Source organism: Thunnus albacares, chromosome 14, assembly GCF_914725855.1.
Source record: "Thunnus albacares chromosome 14, fThuAlb1.1, whole genome shotgun sequence".
In the NCBI taxonomy this organism is placed as follows: Eukaryota; Metazoa; Chordata; class Actinopteri; order Scombriformes; family Scombridae; genus Thunnus; species Thunnus albacares.
Window position 1 is genome coordinate 21,318,593 of NC_058119.1, and position 22,799 is coordinate 21,341,391.

Sequence of the window (22,799 nt, forward strand, 5' to 3'; positions counted from 1 at the left end):
CAAATGACCTGCTCCTATGGCTGGGTTTGATTTAAGCATCCTAGTCAGCTATACCGGTAAGTCTTTTATATACTTATATATGTAGCACTTTATTAGGAACACCTGTGCAATCTAATGCAATCAAATGCAATACAACAGCTATGCCACAAATTCTACTTTTACAAAGTTTATAAATGTTAAGTTTTTGTTGACTTTGTCAGAAAGGTGATAATTCTACTATTTGTTTATTATTCAATAAGTGTGTGTTAATGGCCTAGACACCCCCAGTACACCCCCACCACCACCCGCTATGACCGCAATAATAATAAATCAATAATCATGTGTGATTTGGTAGCTGTAATAAGGCAATCTTGCATTGGGATTAATGAGTATCCATCTATCCACCCATCTTTTATTATGTTATCAATTACTCCTGAGCTTTTCCTGCTATGGCATATCAAGACATCTGTCATATTGTTCTATAATCTACATATAATATGCATTGGCTGTCAAATATAACTTTTAAATTGTTAATAATGGTGAATATGAAATTAAAAAAGTCACAGGGGTGTGTATGTGTGTGTGTATGGGTGTGTGTGTGTGTGTGAGTGGGTGGGTGCGTGCGTGTGTGTATGTGTTAAGAAAAGTTTTGAAAGCACACACACACACACACACACACACACACACACACACACACACACACACAGTATAAGAGCAGTCAAACAACTTCATTTCTTCTGTTTACAGTATGACAGAAGAGAGATTTGACTGACTCATCATTTGACCAATCATATCTCATAATCGAATCAGCGTTTGTCCAATCAGAGAACAGAGCAACAGGGTAGCCTCTCCCCCAAACTGGAGGTTGAAAAACAACGTCATCAGCCTCATACATTTAACTTAGCTTTAGCCGAAATGAGGTAGGTGTACAAATCATAGATATATCTCGCCGAAACTAGTGTTTTTTCCTCATCAACCGACAGTCAGCGATTATTTATTTAGTGCTACCTGGGCGCACAGTGCCAAACATGTATATCAAAGCCTTATTCCGATGCAGAGACATGCTGAAAGGAGAACTGATCGTGTGAAAATGCTGGCTAGCTTAATCAATGCTAGCTAACAAGCAGGGGCCGAAAAACGAAAGTGGCTAACGTTAACGTTATCGAGAGCTGAACCCTATCACAACAAGCCTGGGTACTTAAAACATACCTACCGCTGAAGCCACAAGAAGAAGAAGAAGGAGGACTGATAGAGATAGTTGCCTTTCCTACAAAGTAAGTAACGTCTGGTTCGTACTAACATTGCTTTTGACAACTAACGTTATAACGTTAGCTAGTTAGATAGCAACATAAAAGTGGCCTCGATTTCAGTTTGGGGACATCTGACACGGAGCTAACGTTAATTATGGATAAAAACGATCAAAGTATAATTTTATGTACCGTGGTATTGATGATGATGGTGATATTTATTGGTCCTGCAGGTGGTTATCATGCCGGGGTCCCATTTTTTTTGTGAAGTGATTGTGAAGTTGTTGTTGTTATCCTATAATTTGCTTATTATTCTGTAACATTAATCTATAATTGATTGAATTGAATGGTTTAACTAGTGGGTGGCATAGCAGTTGTTTTGTTTATGCGTAACATTTGGTAAAACATGTAGCTTATGTCATTGTGATGTAACATGCCCCCATCTTTCATATTGTAACTGAAGGCGTCCCTGTTTTTGATTTTATGAGAGTGATTATTATGCTAATTATGGTGTGTATGAACATATCCCTCATTTAAAGTGATTGGGATGTGTGGAGTATTTTATTACACCAAATGAATATTTGCAACAGGTGCACAGAGGAGGTGAGTATATATTTTCTCTAAAAGGACAAGAGGACATATTTTGATGCCAACCATTACCCCAATGATGTAAATATGAAAGTAATATTCCATTATTTACCTTCAATCTACATACTAAAACTAAGGCTCTTCTATATTTTGTATTCCCATCCTGTCCCCATGAAACACAACTCCTAGAAGTAACATGCTTTTATTGCCTTGTTGTGGGTAGTTTTATTGGGTTGTTGGTGTGTGTGGCTGTGTGGCTGCCAGCATGTTTGTGTAACAGTGTGTTCCAGAAATGGCAGCATCATCATTGGCATGTTTGTGTTGGCACCTTGATGTGAAATCCAGCACTAGCCATGCTGTTATAGCTTACGACTACTGCGAGCCTATGGGCATGTTCAAAGGGTTTTTACCTATATACTTTTGGTCATGTCTGTTGACTGAATCACTTCACACGCAGATGTAAGCTCAGATACAGTGTTAACTGGCAAATTTTGAAAGTGACAAAAGGGGGAGATAAAAGAACTGTGTGTATATGACTGAACAGAAAAAGACTGGGTTTATTTTCAGTATTTTAGAATTAGCCAGAGTAGCTGGCTGGGTTTCGCCTATGGTGATCTGCGTTGTGTTCTTGATGTTTTCAATTAAGAGGCAGCATTAGGTCTCAGGTCTTTAGTCATGATCTCCCTTGGTAGAAAATATACAGATGTAACAGAAACATCAGCTTGTTGTGTGTCTGCTTGGCACCCTTCTTTGTCAGTTGGAAAAAGTTTCTTTTTTGCCAAGTTACAGTTAAAGAATCTTGTGTAGCTATTGGAAACAATGAAGTCCAACCACGCCAGCTAGAGAACACATATAGCCAGACCATTATGAATTAAACATAGAAAAACATCTCCATACCTGGTAGAATATATACAAATGTAACAAAAACATCAGCTTGTTGTGTGTGTGTGTGTGTGTGTGTGTGTGTGTGTGTGTGTGTTTGCCTGGTTCCCCTGACAGAAAGAAGTAAATGAAATTAACATGGAAAGACCGCAAATACAGCAGGGTTGTTAAGCTAGCTTGGCAACTAACTCAGCACTCTAACGGTAGCGCAATCCCTCCAAATGTAATTTAATTAAAAACTGTGGTAAGCAGTCTCAAACGTTGACAGGATTTACACAGAATGGAACGGATATGGCATAGAACAAGATACACTCATTAAATCATATTAGTATCACATCTTATGCATTTAAAAACTGTTTACCAGAGAGTTTCAGTTGACACAGCTTATATATTAGTCAGTTGGGAAAAGTTTTGACACGCACACACCTACATAGCTATGCTGAATACATACACACACACACGAACCCCAACACACAAGTAGGAGATGCAGATCTACATTAATCTGTTACACCAGCGTAAACACTCCCTGCTTATGCTGATTTTCCAAATCAGGAATATGCATGACCAAGGTGTTAACTTGAACTTTCGTAGTATTAATCAAGTTTCCATGGTCTGACTAAGATTGTGTTGACCATTCTCTTACAATAAGGACATTTGTGATTAAGACAAGCACGCATCTTCACTTCAAATGTGACTATCAGTGTAAAATACAGTAATTGTAGGCAAGACTTAAGCAGAATCACTGAACCATCTGGATAGAATTTATTTGTCTGTGTTAACATGCAAACATGGTGTACCTGACAAGAAATTATATTTCTTTTAAATGAGTTATTACATAGTAAACCCATGCAATAACATTTCATTCATCCCTCTGCCTCTCTCTTTATCCCATCTTACTGTTGAAATTGAAAGAATGTCAGCACATATAAGTACACATGCTCTTCTTGTTGCCGAGAACCCACGCACAGTTCACTAGAACCTGACCCATTTACTTCCTTCCTCTTTCTAGCTATAGTCTGATAGACTCCAGTCTGGTCAAGTAACGGCCCCATCAGTCCCGACGCCACTGCATTGAAGATGACTGAAGCTGTCTGTTCAGAGAGCATTTGTTCTGGGAAATTGACTGCTTCTGATGCGACTTCAATGATGCATCATCAAATCATCAAAGAGGGGGGATCTAAGATATCCCTGGCCTGTTTGTTCCACCTCTTCAATTTGTAAAAAAAACGTTAGAGAGCCTCATTTAGGGTTAACGACTGATTCCATTTTAGTTCCAGTCTTTATCATTACACCAACTGTTCCACATACCTTGAGTTTTTTACTCTTTCAAATGTGGACATGGCTAATGGATATTTAATCAGCAGAAAGATGATTCCCTGGCTAAAGGGCAATATAAACACATTAGTAGAAATTGATTATTTTAAAATTTACCCCATGTTCTCAGTATTGGCTTTCTTAACCAGAGATGTAAAGTGTACTTTGGAAGTGAGTCAAAACATGGACAAAAATACAAAAAAAACCCGTACAAAAATACCAAAAAAACCCCAAAACCCCCCAAATAAAGATACTGCTGTATTGCTGCACTATTAAACATAGACTTAAGAGTGCAGCGATATTTCTAATTTGTTTTTTAGCACATTGAAGCAAGTTTTCAGCCTCATGGGTCATGAATCAAGCCCCCAGGAACAGCTCTGGGCTATGAAGCGATTTTGGCGCAGTGGTTGTGCAGGATCACGGGACGCTTATTGAGCAACTTTCATAAGAATGAAAGGGGTACCATTCTGGCTCGCTGTATCTAGTTTTTCTGAATACATCCATGTTATGAATGGGGTGTGAATCAAACACTGAATGTAGCGGGGAAGCGTTCCTCATTGTCAGTGGACTACATTGTTTTGTTTTTTTTTTCTTAATTGAGATGTCTGTGTTATGTCCTGAACCCTGCATGGGTGTGTTTTTGTGTTAAACCTTTCCATGTATTGTTTGAGGATATAAATCTGAGAATTACAGACAGTATTATGGGAAAACCCTGCACTTCAGAATAAAAAGTGTTTTCCCCTGATTAAAGAAGGTTGACACTGGCCAAGGGGACTTCTACCTGAGCTGCTAGAGAGGAACTTAAAATGTGTCGGAGATAAAAAAAATGCAATATCAGACACTACGTTGGTTATTCCTTTCATACGGCAGTCTGGCTTCTGTCACATTGCATGATGATAGTTAGCTTTAGAGTTAGTGACCATTAATTGTACAATACTTTTCACATTGCATCATAGGATAAAAGTGATAGTCCACTACATGGGGTATAATAATTCACTGTTTAGGACACAGTGCTGGCACATTTCATATCAGCTGTACTCACTACTGTACCCCAAAATGAACCTGCCAGTTTGACTACTGTTTCAACTATACTTTAAAAATGAAGCAGTGGGGCTTCTGCTAAATGATGGCTGGTTTCAACTAAATGGCTAATAGCATGAGATAGGCTAATTAAATAGTGACAGACAAAACATTTCTGGCCTTTATCTGCCAATATCCCCTTCTGTCTCTATAAATTTTCTTTTAGGAACCACATGCAAATCGTTCATGCGGTGATTACTGAGAATTTTGCTCAGCAGTTTCTCTATCTGTAATGCTCTACCAGCCCCCTACCACACCACAATGCTATGTTTCTCACTAGCCTGCTCACAAGGTATCTTGTTGAGTCATTGTATTCTGGACATATTGTGTTAATTTATTGTGCACAAAAACAGTCCGTTGTTCATTTCCGTCATCTGTTGTTTTCTCTACCAAATACAACTGTACGGTGATGCTGTCATCTGAAATGTAGATGTAAGCTATCATATCACATACTTTACTCTTCATGTCACCAAACAATAGTCAAGGGAGAGAGAGCTATTATGTTGGTGGAAGTTCACTGCTGTGCATAGTCTGTGGTCTGTGTTTGACCGGCTTAATCTGGCCCTGCATGGATCCCATCAGCAGCTGACTGATAAATCGAGTTAGCTTGTTAAAACTACCCTGCTTATCTGAAGTCTGAGACCTGTGGGTGTTCTGGGCCCTTGTCTGTCAGCCTGTTTTCAACTTTGACACAAACAGCATCAGCCTTTCACTTCATCACTTCATCTTGCCATGTGTGCCGTGAAAGACGTGAGAGAGACAGTTGTGCGGCATGAGAAAATAAGAGTGAGGTCAGTTTTACAACTTTTTGCTGAGAGCGAACTCTGAAATCCACGTGCACTCCGTCGACGGCCTCACAATTGTAACACATACAGCACTGTGGCATGGCTGTGCAGTTCTTGTCGCACGCTGCTACTGCAAGCATTTACTGCTTCTGTTTCTATGGCAACCACTCAGCTACCACTCCAAGCTGCGTAGCCATGGAGACATCAGACTCTGGGTGACATCACTCCTCAGAGTTCTCAGCGCTTACATCACTCTAAGCCCAGTTCACACCAGAGATTCACAATGAGACAAGTTGAAACTTGCAGCTACTTGTAAAGCGCCGGTCTGCAAAACCTGCCAGTTTACACCAATGTGACTAGAGGAAATGGTGTATCGTCTCCATAGCAACGACTCTCTGTACTTCTATTCTAACTGACGACTTTTCAGGCTTTGTTTTGTAGCTGGATATAATTTATAGCGTCTTAAAATATGAATGAGGATAGTGATAGTGAGTCACTTGCTATAATTGCATTTCTAGTATTGATGAAATGGTGAAAACATGAAAAAAAAACATCCAAACTTCTGCCATTTCGATCAGCTGACAGTTTGCTGACTTGACCAGCCGACTTCGTTACGAGCTGTTTGGCTGTTGAAACAAGTGACGTGCCTTCCTCTCTAAAACCAGCCACTGACGACTTGACAAGCTGAGACGCAGGCGACGCCATCAGCCGGCTTCAGTCGAGCTGAGACGGGCCACTTCACACCGCTGCAACTGTTCCCTAATCTATCTATCCTAAAACGGTTTTGTCTCGTTGTGAATCTTTGGTATGAACTGAGCCTTAGGTTATGTATGCTGGCTGTTGTATGCTGCATGTATGCTGCTTTGTGTAAGAGTAACAGGTTATGGTTCAAATTGTTGTAGCTGTGTCTTGAGGTTGTGGTTACAGTTGCGTACGTGATATTATGGGCGTTAAAATGACAGTGATATCCTTGCTTTATGTGTATATGCCATTGCTGCACAAAAGCAAGTGAAAGAGCAAGTGATTTGGTTCGGTGATTTTGCACATGGCTTTGATGCTCAATAAGAAGTTGAATGTGTGTGTGTGTGTGTGTGAATGCATTTGTTGTCAAGGTGATAATTCAAGAGGTTTGGACCAGAAGGCTTCCCAGGCCTTTGATATGTGATCAGTGGACAAGTGTGCCTGTTTGTGTGTCGCTGCAGATATGCAAAATAACGCACCTGCTCTATCTCAGTGTAATGAATTCAGAGAGTGGACATCACATAAGCCACTTAGGTACTGATCATCCACTCTTTCCTAGAAGTACTGATCATCCGCTCTTTCCTAGAAGTACTGATCATCCACTCTTTCCTAGGAGTAAACAAAAACGATTTAATGATTTAGCCTAGGGTATGATCTGTTGCCCTGACCTCTGTGTTTAGAGGATAATATTTGGATAGATTTTCTAATTGACACTGTATGTTATTAAGTAAGTTGTTTTGGTTCCCACCTAAACAGACTGTTAAGCGTGTTATTTTGGGTGAAGTATTTGTGTTTGACACCTTTAACTGAATCAACCTGAAGCAACTTCCAGTTCAAGTCTCCTGTTTTTAATTTGACAAAACAGTCTGCAGTAGCTTCATAATGATAAAAAGATGTGTAACATAAGTGTAGCTAACCAGCAAGTAAAAAGTCTTGCATGTGTAGTTTTTAGCCTGTTATATAATAAAGTTAGGCCTATATGCTGTATCTTTTCTGTCTCTTACTGAGCTGCAGACCTTGAATATGTTCTCGATAAACAACTTTGCTGGCTTATCTGTTGTTGTTGGCTTTGTTTGTGTGCATACACATTAATTCAAGCCAGCTAAAACCATTAGCTACTGAAAGTAAAAGCTTTGTGTTTCATACATGTAATATTGGTAGCTAACATAAAATGTACATTCAATGATCAACTTTTTAGTACTTTTTGAAGTACTTTCAAGTCCTCTTTCCCCAAGTCATGTCATAAAATCAGGTGTGAAGTCATAAATTTGTGACTTGAGTCTTGAACTTTGTCCACACAAGCTATGTAGCAAAAGCAGCACATCAGTAGCACAACAGGAAAAGCCTCAGACCTCTCACAGTTTCACACGGGATCCGTTAAGCCACAGAACTACTCACAAGTGATTTTTACAGTGCTCACAGACCAATGCACACTAATGTACTTACACGCAAAAGTTGAAATGCAAGTTGCGGTCAAAGCTGCTCTGTCTGGCAGCCTGAATTTAATTTTGACCACACCCAGCATCAGGGGCTTGAAACCTTAAACTAGAGAGGGCAGTGAAATCCTGCTTTACAGCCTGATATTAAGTTACTCTTTGATTTTTGATTATGAATATAAAGCCATATTTAAAATTTTTAACCTCAGCCTTAACCATTTGTACATTAAGTGACCGGAACCTTGAGTATGCCTACAACTTATTTATAAGTTGCGTTTATAGATAATTTCAGAAACAAGTCCAGAGTGCTATTTCCTTGGCTGAGAGGCCATTAAGTAGTGTGACAATCAATAAGACTGTATAACTTGATGTTTTCACATTACGTAACCAATTAACCTAGGCCGGATACCGCATTTCTCCCTTCTATCAAACGGCTTGATGCTGCCGTTCATTTAGCTAATGCAGGTGCAGTTATAGACAGATAACACATCCTCTCCATCACTCCGTGGAGTTTGTTAATGCTCTTAGCAGCCAGTTCTGGCACGCCAAAGAAGCTTTTAAGCCTGTTCCTCAGTCTCTTTATGCATAAACCAAAGTGGCTGAGCTATTTTTGGATATGAAGAGTAATGATCACCGTTTGGTTGAATTATAACTTCAGGTCTGTCAAGTAAACAGTAAGAAACACACACATGCTTAAAAGCTCCAGCAGTCCAAGTCTCTTAAAATCTCTGTGAGACAGTTTGCAGGCGTCACATTTTCAGACTCTGAGATTCAGCTGAGATCTGTAATCTGTTTTAGTTGGCTGAGAAGGCATAACCACGACCATGGTGAGTGGAAGCCGTAGACTGTATAAACATGGACGATACGTCTCCACTTCCAACCTTTTTTATGCAAAAGTGAAGCCAAAATATCTTGTTTGTGGTAGCCGCCATCTTGCTTGTGTGACATCATTTGGAGCCAGAGTCTGTGGAGTAGAGTCGGGCAGGGGGATGACAACCCGCGGGACACGCCCCCCTTAGCCGCCCCGCCGTCTGATGGATGTTTGAGAAAAAAAACAAATGTTTTATATTTTTCTTGGTGTTTTAATGTTCACCCACTGAATTGTGAAAACCTTTCCGATTGGAAGAGCGAGCCTTTTAACCCACACAGCAACATGAACATATATGCTGAGAGTTGAAAGAATTGTAAACGTTAAAAGGCTAAACTTTTGAGAAAGCAGAACTGACCAGGGTTCAGATGGCTGCAGACAGGGCATTATGTCTTCATTTAGTGATGTTGGGGACTTTGTTTGCATATACTGCTATTATTATTATTATTATTATTATTATTATTATTATTATTATTATTATTATTATTATTATTATTACTTGTAACTGCCTCTATATAGGTCACTCTGGTTTTTTTTTTTAACTTTTTTTTTTCGTTTATATTTTAATTTTCTGAATCATTTAACCTTTCCTCTCTAACATCCTCTTTTCTATTTGAGGACCAGTACTTCCATTCCATGTAATTTTATCTCTTGCCGCTCCTTACAATATAATGGTTGCTATAATTGGTTATTTGTTACAACATGAGCCTTTTTCAGGTGAAGACACTCATAGTAGGACTGGAAAGTCTGGAGTTAACTTTGAATTTAGGTGTGCCAGTAAGCCATGTAGTTGAGCCAACATGCACAATACCAGGGCGCTGGCACTGGTACATCTACTGTAAATGGAATGAAGTCATGATTAGTTTCACCTGTGTCTTAATGTCCACTGTGAGAAAGGCCAATCATCACCACAATGCGATATCCAATAGAAATAGGAAACCTAGTCACACCTGCAAACAAATTGTGGACAATGATGAGTTTTAGGAACATCTTGAAAGCAACAAAGATAAAGTAATACAAACTTTGGCAGAAATGTAGCTTTTTTTTTGCTTTACTTGAAGTAGTAGTTTCTTAACTAACTGCCAAAACAACATTGATAAGTATATAGTGTTTAGGCTATGTGTTAGGAAAATCAGAATTCTGGTGTTGTATCAACATAGAGCCTGCCTTTCAATTCAATTTCACTGTCTGGTTTTCTTTTCTTTTCTCCTGTCTCTCTTTCTTTTGTCTTTCACAGGTAGCAGTGGGTCTCTCTAGGGCAGAGCCATGGGTGCGTTCCTGGACAAGCCCAAGACAGAGAAACATAACTCACACGGTGAGGGGAAAGGCCTCCGCTATGGGCTGAGCTCCATGCAGGGCTGGCGGGTGGAGATGGAGGATGCTCACACAGCTGTGTTGGGACTTCCTGCTCCTGGTATGACTGACTGGTCCTTTTTTGCTGTCTATGATGGTCACGCCGGCTCTAGGGTTGCCAACTACTGCTCTAAGCATCTTCTTGAACACATAATCGGTGCTAGCTTAGGGGCCGGAGGGATGCAAGGCTCCCAGGCTGGTTCAGACAGCACGGCCAGTGACACCCCAGCACAGATTCCTCCTCCGGTGGAGGCTGTGAAAGCCGGGATCCGGACAGGCTTCCTGAGGATCGATGAACACATGCGCAGCTTCTCTGACCTGCGAAATGGCATGGATCGCAGTGGATCCACAGCAGTGGGAATCCTCCTGTCACCCGATCATTTCTTTTTCATTAACTGTGGGGATTCTCGAGCCGTTCTGTACCGAAATTCACACGTGTGCTTCTCCACACTTGACCACAAGCCTTGCAACCCACGTGAGAGAGAGCGCATCCATAACGCTGGCGGCTCAGTGATGATCCAGAGGGTGAACGGGTCACTGGCTGTATCGCGGGCCTTGGGGGACTACGATTATAAGTGTGTCGATGGCAAAGGCCCCACTGAGCAGCTGGTTAGCCCTGAACCAGAAGTGTTTGAGATGGTTCGGGCCCCTGAGCAGGATCAGTTTGTGATCCTGGCATGTGATGGTATCTGGGATGTCATGTCCAATGAGGAGCTGTGCGAGTTTGTGAAATCAAGGCTGGAGGTGTCTGATGACCTGGAAAGAGTCTGCAATGAAGTAGTGGACACCTGCCTGCACAAGGTGGGTACAAATTTGTGGTTCAGCATGACTTTAAGTGTGTTTTTGCTGAGTGTGATAGGCCTCGTTTTCAATTTTCTTAACTGGTAATGATTTATAGACATCAAATGTGTGGAATGTGACAGAATCTAGCCCTCCAAGAATCTAGCCCTCCTGTTTTGCTCCAACTGACTTGTTAAATTATGTCATCAAGAAAGCCATTGTGTGAATGTTAAGCATGCATAAAGTTCAAAAGAGTTGTATTTGGTCAGCTGAACTAGTTGTTACAGCTTCATTGACTAAATATGACTAAATATGACTAAAGATCCCCTATATTTGGATCAAATATGATTAAAGTGATCCAAAATCTATATTTTATCAAAATCTATAGCAGTGACAAGTTTCACATGGAAAGATAATATATAAAATTAAAATTATGAGTGTTCCAATAGTGAAATCAGTCAGTATCAACACTCCCTCGTGGCCTACTCAAGTGTAGACTATTCCATTACTTAACACTACACAGTAACTCCTCTTACCTGCTCTTTCTTCATCCTTCTTTCCTCCCATCCATCGTAGGGGAGTCGGGATAACATGAGTGTTGTGTTAGTGTGTTTGCCCAACGCGCCCAAAGTGTCAGAGGAAGCTGTGAGGAAAGACGCTGAGCTCAACAAATACCTGGAGTCTCGAGTGGAAGGTGAGAATGGATGCAGGACAATAACTTTTCATGTGCAAACATAATCACATTGATTGTTGAATATTAAAAATGTTATTCATTTTTGCAATCTTGGTTTGGTTTCTCCTGAAAACAGCTCTCTGTGTACGATCAAAGTTTCCTTAATTATTAATTATTAATGATACATTTTTTGCATGTGATAAACAGTAATGTTGCTTGTCCCTAAATTCAGATTTTAGGAAGAATATAAATAGTTTCTTGAAAATTTCAGTTAATGTTATATGGTAAGCTATGAGAAATTTACTTTAAACACTCATTACTGTACATTCTGTTGCCCTAACCCTAACCCTAACCCTTACACACACTATTCAATTTATAATCTAAACAAACAACTTTAGGATCTTAAACCACACTGAGAACCATCCACACTGGTGTTTCAAAAAAAAAGGTGTGGTTGTCCAATAGTGAAAAGTCATTTTCTAAACTCCTGCAGAGACACAGTTTCTCCTCTCCTGAAATCATGTATCATATCTGTCTATGTTTCCTCCACCGACTGACCCTGCCACTCTCTATTGTCTAACCTCCAGCCAAGTTAGATCCGGCTCACAGCAGAAGAATGACACCATCATGACCTCCTTTTCCATTTCAGCAAGCATCTCCTCGCTTTATTCCCTGTTTGCTCCTCTCCTCCCTTTCCCCTCCCTACATGCATCTTTCTCTCCCTCGTTCAAACATTCCATGTCTTCTCTGGATGGCTTCCCTGTTCCCCTCCTGTCTTTCTTTCTTTCTTTCTTTCTGTTCTTTTGCTACTTGTTTCATCCCATTTGTTTTCTCAGGATGCATGAGACCCTTTGGTGAACACAGTAAAGTTTTTCTAGTCTTTGTCGGTTATGTCAGCTCTCTTCCCTGGTTGCCATTAGTGAGTGTACAACCAAGGCTGCTTGGCTGTTTCAGAGAAACAAAAATACTGCAAATAAATGTTTGCTGAATGGATTGATTGGCTGCCCAGAATGGGTTGAAATCATTTTAAATTTTAGGGAAATGTACAGTTACTTGTTTGGTTGAAGCAGAGTAAACATTTGGCTTCTGGGACCATCTAATACTGGTAGATAGAAAGAAGGAGGGAATCAAAAGAGAGAAGAAGAGAAAGGGAGAGGAATGCTTTGGCTGAACATTGAACTGGCCACAAGCCACTCTCAACTCAGTTGCAGGCCTTTTTCTGTCACCATCTCTCTCCCTCGCTCTGTCTCACACACACACACACACACACACACACACACACACACACACACACACACACACACACACATACTCATTTCTGCACGTCCACTTGTACTGTTTCCATCTTCACATCCTTTCTCCTCATTTGTCACATTTTTGGTCTTCTCTCCTCTGTTCTGTTCGCCTCTCCCTCTCCTATCTTCCCCCAGCTGTTCTTGGCTGTCACCAGTGGTTAATACTGACTTGTGTAACAACATGTCTGGTGTTATTGTAGAGATGCTGTCTCGGCCAGGGGAGGACGGGTTTCCAGACCTTGTTACAGTGATGAGGAACTTGTCCACCGACAGCGGCATGCCCACGCTGCCACCAGGGGGAGGCCTCGCCAGCAAGTAAGGACCAACGCCCTCAAAGGGATACTTGGCGTTATCTCATCACAGGAGTTTTACATTATACTCTGATGATAAACATCTGGTATGAAAATATAAAAAGTGCGAGGAACATTGACAAAACCTAATTTGACCCTGTGACTTCAAAATACCACCAACTGGCCAGAACGGAATCTGCATTAAATTTTCAATAATAAAAAAACAAAAACAAAATTTTTCTGGTTATCTACAGTGTGCTTATTGCCAAATGCATTTTTCCACTATTAAACCTCCCTATTTCACTGTCTCACCCCATACATTTTCTTGGAGTGCGCTAATTTTTACACTATTGCGTAATTGTTGGGGCTGTGCTACGCAAAGGCAAGATTATGATGGAATAGTGAGGTGTTATATCTGACTGTTGCTTTAAAACTTACTTGTTAAACTCTGGTTCATTATGGCAATAACAAAGTCATATTTTTTATAAAAATCCAAAATTCGTGATTAAATTCTTATGTAAATGAATAGTTCGACGTTTGTGAAATAGGCTAATTATTTTTCTTGCCAAGAGTAAAGGCTGATTTATGGTGGGTCGCTCGACACTGAGAAGTGTTACTCAACAGAAATTAAAGAGTCGCGCAACGTTTTCAATTTATGCTTTGGCAAAACGTTTCAGTCGTCTCCATGGTAACCAGACCCTATTCTCCAGCTGGCTTGTTTAGTTACATAAGCATTATATCATCCCCACCAGTACTAATTAAACAAGGACATTACAAGTTATCTAAAGTTACAGACCAAAATATCAGTAAGGAAGTTGAGTGAAAACTACAATCTCCATGGTGACATTAGTAAAACTACCCAATCACATTGCGCGAGTTAATATTATGGTGTCCGTGACATAACAAAATTCTCCAGATGCGCAACATGAAAGGAAAATGTCGAGTGACACTTTTTTCTGTTGAAAATACGTCATTTCTGTTAAGTGACACTTATCAAAAGCGTCAAGCAACCTACCATAAATCAGCCTTAAGATGAGAAGACTTCCTGCAGTCTTGTCATCACAATCAACCAGCAGGAAGTCACTGCGCTTCACTAAATAGTCAAAGCACGCAACTCCCTGTAAAAAAACAACTTGGCATTGTTACATTTTTACATCTTGAATCTTGAATTTCTTTATGAATTAAACAAATGAGATATAATGCTGAGTTCACTCTACACGATTGTAGCCCTGATTTTTCCACTTGCTGACATTTTTTTAGACATCGCCGACAAAAGCCCCACATCAGAGGCAAATTGGCGTATGCTTGGTACTCGCAAATAGGCGCTCAATTGCTATGTGTGACTCGCAGATTCTTTTGCTTCAAATCAGCGCACAAACAACTTGAGCTGCTGGTTTCCTGCAGACATCCATTTTTGCCATTTTTGGAAGAAAGAAATCCTGTCTTGCGCACGGTATCATGTCATTTCCTGCGTCAGTTCTCTGAAAAAATGTAGTTTGCAGACCAGACAGACTCGTCAGGAATTCCTCCTGGTGAAAGATCTTGTAATCTGTCGCCGATCAGTCATGTCGCGTGCAAACCACAATGATTCCTGATTACAAGACAGGAAGCTGTGGAGTGTGAACAGTACAGCGATCTGACAGTTTTGAAAGTCGTTAAATGTGTTAATTAGTGAGCATTAGAGGAGATGCCAAATAAGCCTACTTCCCAAACCTTTAAACTAAAGAAGTAGGAGGTCAGCATCACCCAAAGTTTTTCATCCTTCAAAGTGGACTAACAAGTTAGCGAGGTGTAAAAAATGTACATTTTACAGTGAGATTTTGTTCGATCAAAATGTGAATATTTGTTGTCCTCAGGCATACCTATCTATTATAATCACAGCAAGAGGATTTTTCATTTTTCACAGCTTCACCTCACTGTACCTTGTTTTTCAGCACACGCCCTCTTATGTTACTTTGGATGGATGGTTGGTATTGATTGATTTTTTTGCATCCGTGTTGTTCTTCTGCAGACGCAGTGTTATTGAAGCAGTATACAACCGTCTGAACCCATACAGGGAAGAAGATGGGGTGAGTATCTGTGTATTTGATGAGTCTCTTCATAAACTATAAGCTTTGTCTTTCTTTGACCATTAACAAAAATGTTCACACAAATCGTCTGTTTAAGTCTCGAGGCTACACGACACATCTGGGACATCAGCTGTCTTATTTATTAAGTTTATCCTTCACATATGGGTTTCAGTGGTCTCTGAAATCCTTTTATTCTAGTGTGATTCATCCCATCTGGTGGACCATGCTGCTCATGGTGAATTTATTGTCTTTAGTTTCAAAGCAGAACCATTGCTGATGAAGTATTGAGAAGGAATGCAGAGATTGTTTTGAGCCCATCACACCCTCCCATTATGATAAACACCTGTTTTTTTTTTTTTGTTTTTTTTTCTGTGCATGGCGCATGACCTTATGCAGGCATGACATGTCAAAAAGTCATACTAGTGGGGCTGAAAACATTTTTCCTCTCTTGCCAAATCCAGTGACTGCAGGTAAAAGCATTCTCCTCAAATGGCTTTGCTGAAATATCTCTAAGTGGGGCACTCCATGTACATCAGTTTGTTTTCCTCCCTGTTTTTCTCTGTCCTGACACAAATCTATCCCAGAGGACTCAAGTTAACCCTTTCTGTGTTTATTAGAAACCACAGTAATTCACAGTATAATTCCAAACAATATAATTCCCCTTTTTTTAGGATGACTCCTACTCGAAGTGCGATGCGGCTCTGCATCCTTGAGCTTTGTACTGTGTTGTTAGAAATATGGGAAACACAAGTTTGGACACGCACCCTTACATCCCCCACACACACTGAATATCTTAAATAAAGGTCTAGTTCTTTATTTAGTTGATGTGAACGTAGGCCAAAATGCACGGTACTACAGAGTCTATCCAGAAAAAGTGTTGGCATCCTATTCCAGCAAGTTGGGCTTAAGAATGTGATCTTGCCCGCTTGAGTTCTGCAAAACACGATTCACCACCAAGCTCTGTTAAAAACATGCCGTCTCTGACTTAATGGCTTGAACACAGGCCTTCTGTGGTCTTTTGTGGTCCTGTTACTTTCTGTCTTTGCAGTGGATGGGTGATACATAAGTGTGTGTGTTTATGTGTATGTGTTGGATCGGATGAATCAGATGTGTCTGTGAGGGAACGGCACGCTGAGATGCCACTCTGTCAGTTTAAGCATTGCTAGCATTGCAGTTTCTTTTATAAAGGTCTGTCCACTTGTTTAAAGGCTGTTGCGTCTGGTGTGTCCTTGTGTGTCTGTGTGCATACAGTATGTGTCTGCTGGGGCCTGACTCCTACAAGGAATGTGTGTGTGTGTGTGTGTGAGTGTGTGTGACGTCTCTTGTTTAGTAGCTCATGCTGGAGGTGAGCTAGTGTTGTCTTGGTTTGTCTTCAAGGGCTGAGAGTTACTGTGATTTTTTTTCCTTAAACACACAAACACCAACACATAGACGCAACAAGAAGAATATTATCTATCTCTCTGCTAAAAGAGTTTTTTTTATAACGAAAGCACCAACTTGTAAGACTTAAGTTACTTTCAGACAGTGAGCGGACAGTCACCGTCACTGCCGCCTCTATTGTTTTCAATGTAAATATGACAGCAGCTGTGTTAATGAGGTTGGCGGCAGCGGCAAGGAGAAAGAGGGTCGTTAATGCTCTTAGAACACACATGGCTGTTCGCTGCTGTCATCTTTTCAAACTTGCCGTCACAGCCTGCCGTGTTACCAACCACGGCGATGGGAATGATACAGTAGCTTATATTTACAGTCTCCAGAATTATAAACCTCTTCACCAGCAGTGAACAAACATATCAGCAAATCTTAGAGCAACATCTCCCTCAAAGTTTGGTTATCCAGTCTGTACCAAACATGCTATATTTATCATGTCATGTTGCCAAACTCTCCCTCTATTTTAAGCTACAAGCCACTCTATTTGGCTACGTGATGAGATTAGAGTAGGTTGATAACATCAACCTGCAGAGATAGGTGCTGGTTGTTTGCATGATTGATGGCAGTCGGTTGGCTTGGCAGCGGAGTTGCGGTCCTGTTGCCACCCACTCAGTATACAGAACAGTGATGTCGCTCACTATCTGAAAGCACATTTAATGTCAATATTTGTTAAGATTTATAGATTTTTTTTTTTAATTTTTGAATTGAGGACTTTAAGTGACGTAATATGATAGCAGTTAACAGCACTTGCTCATTTTTTTTAAACAGACTTTGTTCAGTTAAAGATGCCACCAGTAAAATTTTGGTCTTGAGAAACTACAACCACGGTAAACACGTTCTCTCATCCACAACTGTCAGTGTTGTGTAGAAAAATTTTTTAGGATTAGAAATTTCAAGCTTACTACTTGTTGAGTAACTGTTACAGTCGTTACTGGCTAATTTAGCTTCTCAACTTTAGTACCTTTTTTGCTGTCAAACACTAACGTCTGCACCGAATGCAAACTGACTTAGGTGAGGTGTTGCTACACTGCTTGAGCAAGCAGTAAAAAGGGAAGTTAGCATGACTCATACTTAAAGTGTTATCTACAGTATGCAATTCATTGCTTGAGAAAGTCAAAGCATGAGCATGATACAATAAGTACCATTAAATGTAAAATATCGGCAACATAACATTATTAGTGACAACGTGTCTGTATTGCATTGACAAAAATCATCACCTTACGTAGCTAATGCTGCACCAATGTTCACTTAGATATTATTGAAATTAATCTACGTGCAAAGCACACTGGAGTAGGTTGTGGGGAGTTAAGAGACAACAAACCTCTGATATATTATGATCATATGTTGAAAATAACATTTTACAGATGGCATCTTTAACTTTAATGTCCCCAGAGGCTTCAACCTTTATATTAAATCGAGCTTAGGGAAGAAAAATGCAAACAAAAATCAGGTGCACCAAGTGTTTTCTCTTTTTTTTTTTTAATATAAGAAACTATATTTTAGTCATAGCACAAACAGTAGAATGATTTAACTTGTCACAGCTCAAAATTCTGTTAGCAAAGGGTGTGTGGTAAAGTACACACCTGCACACACTCACACACACATTGATAAGGGATGTATAGATTTGTCTAACTGTGTGTTCACCCTCTGATTAACGCAGCCCTCCTGTTTCATTTGGTAAGTGATCACATATATAACTGTTACACCCCTCCCCCCCCCCGCCCTTCTTCCCACCCCTCACCTACACACATACATACAACCACACACACACACACACACACACACACAGTCTTACAGGCATGTTTATAAGTGGCGACCTATTCCCCTGTCACTCCTTCATCAGTCTCTACTCCCTGCTCTGATCTACTACTCTCTAGCATGTCGAGCTCCATTTAGAGTTTTTAAGGCGTGTGTATGGACGTGTGTGTGCGTGTGTGTGTGCGGACACGGCTGTCGAGGTTTGGTGAGGATGAATGGTTCTTTCCGGTTCCTGTCCGTCCCTCTCTCACGCACACAAACACGCATGCACTGGCCCTACACGCATGCATCGCTGTCTCACTCGGTCTTTTTTCCACAACTGCACGCAAGCATATAATAGCAATCTCTGTGTTAACTCCCTGCAATAAGATGAAAGGTCTTGGAGTTGTTTTGTTGGCATATTGTTGCAGACAGAACCTACACACTGAGGATGAAAGTGTGCCATGGCTTACACTGCTATTGTAACTGCTTTTTAACTATAATGTGTTTTTTTTTTGTGTGTGTGTGTTGATCCTAGGAAAACCTGACCTTGAAGTCCAGGTTGGGGGAAAAAAAAAATCATAGAAAATGACTGTGAAAAGATTGTTTCTACATTTTGGTAACTTTCGGCCCTCTTTTTCTCTCCCTCTCACTCTGCTTTCCCACTTTTCTTTCTTTTTCTCTTATCCCGTCTTCCCCCTCTCCCTCGTTCTATTTTTGTCTTATTCTACTACCTCTTCTTCCTCCTTTTTTTTTCTCATTTCTCTCTTCCCCCTCTGGCGGTGGCTTTCCTCTTGCAGAGTGGAGCTGAGTTGGAGTACCACTGGTAGCTGTCCAGCACAACTGCCTGATCCAAAAAAACAAAACAAAACAAAAAAACAAAACACAGGACCACTTTTTCCACACAAGATCACATCCATAGTCACCTTTTTAATTTCCTCTGAGTTATTTTTATTTTTTCCCACACTGAGAGATCAACGAAAGAAGAAAATCCTGGTTTTAAAAACACAAAGTGGAAGATTGGGATTATATCGGTTCTTTTTATAGAACAAAAATGGGGGAAAATAAGAACAACAGCATTAATGGTCTTGAAAGCAGAGCTGCATATACAGTATATACACCTGAAGAGAGGCAAACAAGCACAGTTTTTCCTGCCCCTCGTTTTCTTGCTTTCTTTGCGGTGGGTGTTTTTGTCGTGGACTGACTGAGACCCTGTTCTGGATGCTTTGAGGTTCTTTGGTGCCATGCTCGGAACCAAGAGGGAAGGGAGGACGTTGCAACACCAGTCAGCCAGCCAGCCATTACCAAACCAACCTCATGGACATTTAGAAGACACTGATTGGACTGAAGCTTTGAGCTCAAGCAAGCTTAGGGTTCTGGGCATTACTGGTATTCAAACGGGGGCCCCCCAACACTTCAACTTCCCTTGCTGGAGAAAGCCTCATCCTAGATTTATAATTCCCAAGTTCTTCATATTCCAAGACCTTCAGGAGAACATGATCATGAGATTACTGAAATTCCAGTTTGGCTCCCCCCCATACTGTGTCCCAACTAGAGTAAGACATGGGCTGGTGGCAGACAAGGCATTACATGGACATTTAAACTCAATTGTGATGACTCTTCCTGCTCGTCCCTGCTCACATTTTCTCCTCTCGTCTCTTCAAGGATGTAATCAAACAGTTGATTTATCACTCTTCCTCTCTGTCTCTCTCTCTCTCTCTCTCTTTTCGCTTTCTCTGTCTCTTCATATGACAGAACAGACTTGGCTGTCATTTGCATTGGCAGATGTTGCCAGAATCATAAGCTTTTTAGCCTGCTGTTGTTTAAGAGATAGAAAGATAGAAATTATATATTAAATTCATATAAATAAATATATATATATATATATATATACATATAGATATATATTTTGATTTGTTTCTTTCATCTTAATTCCCAGCCATGGTATTCGTTGTGGCCTAATGTGTGTGTGTGTGTGTGCATATGTGCGCACACATGCATATGTGTATGTTTGTGTGTGTGTGTGTGGACATAATAAAAAAAAAAAAAACCAGAAGACAAGGTTGCACACACACACACTGTCCCCACACAGCAGCGTTCCAAAGACGGGGTTTGGGGTAAAGGGATTCCAACCTGACCTCCTCCTTCCCCCCCGACTCTCCTCAACACATGCACACACACACAATCCTGCTCTTGCCTTTTCTATCTCTCGAATATCCTGTGTAAAGAAACAAATGTTTTGATTGAAAAAAAATTCCATCATTTACCTTTTTTTTTTTTTTTTTTTTAAATTTCTTTTGTATTGTTTTTTCATATGTACTGCTATTCAGAGTACTGTGGCTGTGGTCCGATTACAGATGGGTAAGAAAACAACAGCATACCTTGTACAGCAGATTGGGAGAGAGAAGTAAGTTTTTTTTGGTGTTTCACTGTATGAAGTAAAGGAGGGACACTGTAGGACAGAGGATTGTCCTTTTTTAAAATTTTTTCCACAGCTACCTTCATAAACTTTGCCTCAAAGGCACAGAAAGGTTGCTGGGAAAAGTCCTGGTTCCACTCCTTGCATTGACCAGGAGTTAATTTCATTTCTGTCAACCCAAGCACTAAAAAAAAAAGAAAAAAAGATTGAAACTTCGGAGACAAATTTGTCAGACAAAGCCTCTTCTTCTCAGTCTTTTTAAAACGCATACATGCATAGACCTAGTGGATGCACATTCTTCACATGTGTATTCTTTTCCATAGATGCATTTAAAATCGGCTACAAGTATATACAAATCTGTAATATACACTTTTTTTTTTTTTCAATCATTAAACGGCATTGTCATTGTGCTTTCTGAGGTGGCAGTATTGAAAGAGAATAGGCCTAACAAGAGTTTGCTGGCTGGTTAATGTTCTTGTGGTACACCAGCTCTTGGTGCCATATGACAAATAGGTACTTGAATGTGTAGTTCTTTTTGCAGTTGCATTGTTTTAATGGGATGATTTGATTTTTATTTTTTATTTTTTCTTTGTTTGTGGTGGAGGGAGCGGGGAGGGGTGGGGGTCTCTATAGTTGTGCATGTTATGTGATTGAGGGAGGAGTGTATTTTGTGTGTGAGTGGGAGATGTACTGGGTGGGTGGGGATAATATGAGCGTGCTCAGTGTGGTGGAACACAATGTTAGAGAGGGAAGGTGATGATTTAAAAAAAAAAAAAAAAAAGTAGAACACATACTGGGATATTATTTTTCTTTCAGTAACTTTTAATTGCTAGTTGTTGTTTTAAGATATTTTTTAACCCCAAAACAGACAAAGGTTAATGTTTTTTACGCTGCATCTCATTTGATATTGCTTCTGAAATAAAATCATCCCCATGTGTACTCCTACATTAACTAATATTTCCTGACTTTTTTTTAACATTGTCGAAGGTTTTACCACACTGAACACAGCTCCCAGTTTAGGTTAATGTTTAAGCTATATCAGACACTGGGCTAGGAGAGGAACTGAGGGAGGGAAGGAGGGAGAAACATTTATTTTTCTGAATGTAATTCATCATTATTCACACTGATTCCACTGCATGGACTGAATACAAGCAGCACTGCAGCATCACATTCTCTCTCATTAGTCATTTAATGACAAAAAAAAGCTCTCTTGGCTTTTTTGAAATAGTTTTTCTAAAGGTTTTTTCTAAGGTTTGTTCCTGAATGATTTGCCTGTGACGTGTTGCTTTGATTTCAGGAAATATAAAAGAGAATTTTACAAAGCGGATTTGTCTCCTGAACCTGTTACATATTCCAGGTTGAACGGGTTGATGTGACCATAGCTACGCAGCAAGAGACAGACATGAAAAACTTGATGTTTATTCTGATTTTTTTTTTGGGGGGATGATAACGCACCCTAGTACTCTTTGCCACCTCCATCTGATGTCTCTCTTGTATTACTGGCCATGATAAATTCCACATTTGTTTTTATTTATTCCAATGCTTCGAAGATATTCTAAAAGTGCTGTATTTTGATGACAGAATGAGATTATGATAAGATGGTGTGCATTTGAGAGCGATGTATGACTTTTAGCCGACTCACCTTCACACATGACCTTCTGAAAGGACCGAGGGAAGGTCCGGTGGGGGGGGGGGTCACAGTGAGGTTGAGGAGACACCCAGGATTTCCACCATCCCTTTCCCTTCTTCCTGTACTATTTTCCCAGTATGATATTGTGATGTTACAGACCATACAGTGAACATAAACGTCAATAAAAGATGGATTTAAGTTTAAA

The 22,799-nt window shown here is 40.2% G+C and overlaps 1 protein-coding gene across 1 annotated transcript; it reads left to right on the forward strand.

Moving 5' to 3' along the window:
* The first annotated feature begins 852 nt into the window (after positions 1 to 852).
* On the forward strand, positions 853 to 22,799 carry ppm1ba (protein phosphatase, Mg2+/Mn2+ dependent, 1Ba). The gene is made up of 6 exons (XM_044372699.1): positions 853 to 1,253; positions 10,158 to 11,074; positions 11,630 to 11,747; positions 13,222 to 13,336; positions 15,323 to 15,380; positions 19,346 to 22,799. Exons 2-6 carry the CDS (start codon positions 10,187 to 10,189, stop codon positions 19,373 to 19,375), a joined length of 1,209 nt encoding a protein of 402 aa, XP_044228634.1. The 5' UTR covers positions 853 to 1,253; positions 10,158 to 10,186; the 3' UTR covers positions 19,376 to 22,799.